Source organism: Sinocyclocheilus grahami, unplaced genomic scaffold (genome assembly GCF_001515645.1).
Source record: "Sinocyclocheilus grahami isolate Dianchi unplaced genomic scaffold, SAMN03320097.WGS_v1.1 scaffold1344.1, whole genome shotgun sequence".
NCBI classification, from domain to species: Eukaryota; Metazoa; Chordata; class Actinopteri; order Cypriniformes; family Cyprinidae; genus Sinocyclocheilus; species Sinocyclocheilus grahami.
The window spans coordinates 175,913-180,391 of record NW_015506523.1 but is presented as its reverse complement, the minus strand read 5'-3'; the positions used below and the strand labels follow the sequence as shown (position 1 = coordinate 180,391).

General features: G+C 36.4%; 1 protein-coding gene across 1 annotated transcript in view; it reads left to right on the top strand.

Moving 5' to 3' along the window:
* Positions 1–2,987: 2,987 nt before the first annotated feature.
* Positions 2,988–4,479, top strand: part of LOC107569429 (geranylgeranyl pyrophosphate synthase) — a 24,128-nt gene continuing 22,636 nt past the window's right edge. The window contains exon 1 of the mRNA XM_016255529.1: positions 2,988–3,350. Coding sequence (XP_016111015.1) covers positions 3,278–3,350 — 73 coding nt within the window. The 5' untranslated portion in view covers positions 2,988–3,277. The remainder of the gene's footprint in view (positions 3,351–4,479) is intronic.

Here is a 4,479-nt window from a genome sequence, read left to right as displayed (position 1 = left end):
TATCGGCAAATTGGTTTTGAAAATGACCGATACTGATAACCATAAAAATGCTTAATATCTGCGCCGATAATCGGTCGAGCCCTACTTTACACCCCCTACAACGAAACGGCCAATTAGGGAATCGCTGATGTCGTCACTACCGCTCTTCTACTTCACTTTCATCGCTTTTTAAGCTTCACTATCGCCACCTAGCGATGAGGCATACAGATTGAATTACATAGCAGCTCACCAGACACCGCAAGTTTTTAAAAAGTATCTTAATTATGAAACTCAACTGTAAATTTTGTGTAAGGGTTAGGGGTAGGTTTGCCATAGGTCTGTATCAATTTGATTACATTATTTATTTTGTTTTACTACTAGCTGTTATTTTACACTTCGTAAATTTCGTAATTTGAAAGCAATACAAATAGCCTTAAAAACATTTAATATAGAAAACATAAGAATTTACTTGAAAAGATTGTTTTAGTCAATAACATCCATGCTTGTTTCTCTGCAGGAGGCGTAACTTGTAGTAGTAGGCGTAACTTGGGGCGTGGGACGCAGACAGACCCTTCTCCTTAAAAGGCCCAGAAGAGGCCGTGTCTGTTTGAGTGATGGGATGCAACTGCTGAATCATGTCACTGTTGTGTCCATGAAATTGTTTATGAGTCTAGCGCTGCGCTTCCATGACGGCGACATGCTGTAATAAATCGTTAAATAGTAGATGCAAGCTTAAGCATCAATAGGAACAGTCACTTCATCTGCTGAGATATTACTCATTAAATGAAATGACCCAGTTACATTTACTCTGAAATTAATAATTGCAATACTAGATCTGATGTTCTGCTCCGTTTGGTGAATTTGAGTTTGTAAGTAGTGATGAGAATCACTTATAAACAATCCAACTAATGCGAGTGCTGGTTTTGGTTGTCCTTTAGTCATAAATGGCAACATTTTATCTGGTCACCATATAGGGTTAGGATTAGTGTTGTGACGATAGTCGGAGATATCGCCTGTTGCTGATCCCTGTGACAATAGCAAGACGATGATTATTATTATTATTATTATTATTATTCGTCAAAAATAGACTAGCTCCAGTGGCCGTGTCGGAGCTGTAACGCGCCGCAGACAAGTGCAGTGTAAATAAGGGGGCAAGAGATTTATTCATCATGCAGTGTAGATGGCTTCACTGATTATGACGGGAGTGTTTTTAAATTGCATAATACTTGCACTAGACTCCGTTATGATGTTCTTTAATGTAATGTTCTTTGCTCATTTTCTGTAGCTGCTTTTTGAACTGTAAGCATTATAATTTGTAACTTACAATGCTTTTATAAAATGTAGGGCTGCACGATTAATCGAATGCGATTGTCATGCGCATTTTGATAGTAATGCCGGTTCTGTAATCAGCAGGAAATCATCATCACATGCTTTCAGATGGAGCAGCATTTACTACACATAGCCGTAGTTCACTGACAAGTTATGCAAAAAAAAACAAAATCGCAGACGATTTTATTGTGTGATTATGAAATCGTTTGCGATAATGACAGCTGTTTGCATAGCTTCTCAGTGAACTACGGCTCTGTGAAGTAAATGCTGCTCCATCTGAAAGCATGTGAAAATACCACATTTAATAACATTTTTACTCCAAACTCACTTCATAACGTCAGGTGAGTGTTTGAAATAAATCCTTCTGTGAGATGACATGGCTTCTTACACAGAATAAGGCACGCAACATATTTCATAGTATTTAAGCAGTGATAAAGGCATTGCATTATACTTTATTTTAATAAATTATAATAATAAGAACTCAGATAAACCGTATATTGCCGTAGTCGTGTGTTTATTAGTCACGTTGAATCAATGAAAGCAGTTGAATCTTCTGTTTATTCAGCTGCAGCGATAGGTATTTTCTGGGTTTCTTCTGCGAGGCGTATTTGGAGTTTCAGTGCGAGAGGCCCTCTGGCCTTTGGATGGAGATTTACTGCTGATCACAGAACCGTGCTTCACTGAAAGATACGCATGACAATCGCAGCTTCTGTCGAATCACGATCTCGATTCCATTTCGATTTATCGTGCAGCCCTAATATCATGTTAAATACAAATTCAGTCATGTTAAAAACATTAGGCTGCTTTTAGCCATATACTGGAGTTGGTTCACTTTCCGGCAATGAGACTAGGTAAATAAATAAATTAGTGCGATGATATCGTGTATCTGCGATCTCAGAGGCTGATAAGACGATATGAAAAAATTAGCATATCGCCCAACACTAGTTAGGATTATTCATTAAAAACAGTGAGTCATTAATAAAGCAATAAGCCACTTGATTTGTATTGCTTTTATATAATGGCAGCAACAGCAAATTAAACACACCAATATTCAATTAATAGTTACATTTTAGTCATAATCACAATAAACAAATAGTTTCATGCATTTAAGCTTTAATGCCTTAGGTCAAAATGTTAAATTCATGTGAATCCATGTTATGTAAATATGTGTGTGTACACTACAATTCAAAAGTTTGTTTTTTTAAAGAAATTTAATACTTTTACAAAAGATTTCTATTTCAAATAAATGCTGTTCTTTTGAATTTTCCCTTTAAAGAATCCTGAAATATAAAATGTATCTCAGTTTCCACAAAAATATGAAGCCGCACAACTGTTTTCAGCGTTGATAATAATCAGAAATGTTTCTTGAACAGCAAATTAGAATGATTTCTGAAGGATCGTGTGACACTGAAGACTAGAGCAATGATGCTGAAATTTCAGGAATAAATTACATTTTAACATATTCATATAGAAAACAGCTATTTAAAATTGTAAGAATATTTGAGAATTTTTACTGTATTTTTGAGCAGATAAATGCAGCCTTGGTGAGCAGCAGAAGAACATTAAAAAAAAATCTTACTGACCCCAGTAGTGTATTTAATATGGATATTACATTTTTTAGACACTTGTACATTTCATGAAACATCATAAATTTCTTTCAAGAGTAAGTTAAATTGCGATCTATTAAAATAGGTTTGTTCTGGAACAAATGAAGCCCTGCTTACTGTGGGAAAACCCCAAAGCGCCCGACACCGCATGCATAATGTTAGCAGTTTACCAGGAAGTAAAGTAAATCAAATTAATGTCAACTCGGCCAGGAATAATTGGCTGTTAGATGCCGCTGCAGCACGAGTGCGCCGAGCGTTTAGATAGAGTAGAGAAATACTGAGCTGTCACCTTCTGTGGAGTCTGTGTTTTTACTCTTGCTCTCGTTTTCTCTCTCAGCAGGTTTCTTTGTAGAAACGGAGGGATGGACGGGGACGAAAGAGCAACTTCTGAAAGGATTCTTCTGGAACCGTACAAGTACTTGCTACAGCTGCCAGGTGAGAGCATCTGTAGGGCATTACGCATTTATTTTTGGCTGCATGTATGTACAGTACAGTGGTGCTGAAGGAATAAATCACACAAAATACAAATTCATTTACTCACCATCATGGCATTCAGAAGCGGTGACTTTCTTCTGTGGAACACGAGGAAAAACTGACTTAGGAATGGAAATAAACTATCAAACAACAACCTAAAATTCAGTCTGAGACAAAATTCAAGCCATTTTGAATATGCAAAATGAAGAATAAGATTATCAGTGAGTAATGGCTTCAATTTTAGTAGCTTTTTTTGGCATGTAGTGCAAAAGTAGTATGAATTTTGTCATGGTCTATTCAGACAGAATATTATAGCTGTGATCACCATGAACTGTCATTATATATAAAAAAGATCTATGCAAATATTCTTCAAATATTGTTACTTTACTGTATTGTATCTAGAGTAGTCAGTCATTCGTATGGGTTTGGAACACATTGAGTGAATGTTTGCTTTAATGCTGCTGAATGTCTTGGATGTTAAGAGTCTGGCTTGGTCTTGTCTAAAATGTAGGTTAAAGGATATTTTAAGAACGGCATCGCTGTAGGAAAATCACGTTATGGAGATGAAGGGGATTTCAGTGGGATTTTATAATGAAATGAGTCTTGATCACTGCACTATGGTAATTTAGTACAGAATTATGCAGCAGTCCTAAATTAAACCAATGACGTTTGCTGAAATACTTCCACATTTTGCATGACTTTATTTTGGCCTGCTCTAAGCTGGAATATTTTAAAGGGATACTTCACTCAAAAATGAAAATTAGCCCATGATTTACTCGCCCTCAAGTAGGGCTGCCACTAACCACTATTTTTATTTCGATTAATCTATCGACTAAATTGTCGATTAATCTAAACGATTAATTTCCCGCCAAAAAAAATCTACCATTTTACGTAAGAATATTTTAAACTATTATATTAGTTATATTAAAAAATGTCCTGGCTCTTCCAAGCGTTATAATGGCAGTGAATGGGTGTTATTTTTCACTAGTCCAAAAGAAGTCCAATAAAGAGCATCCATCCATCATAAAAAGTGCCTCACACGGCTCCGAGGGGGGGGGGGGGGGGGAAAAAAGGACCCCTGAGGGGAATG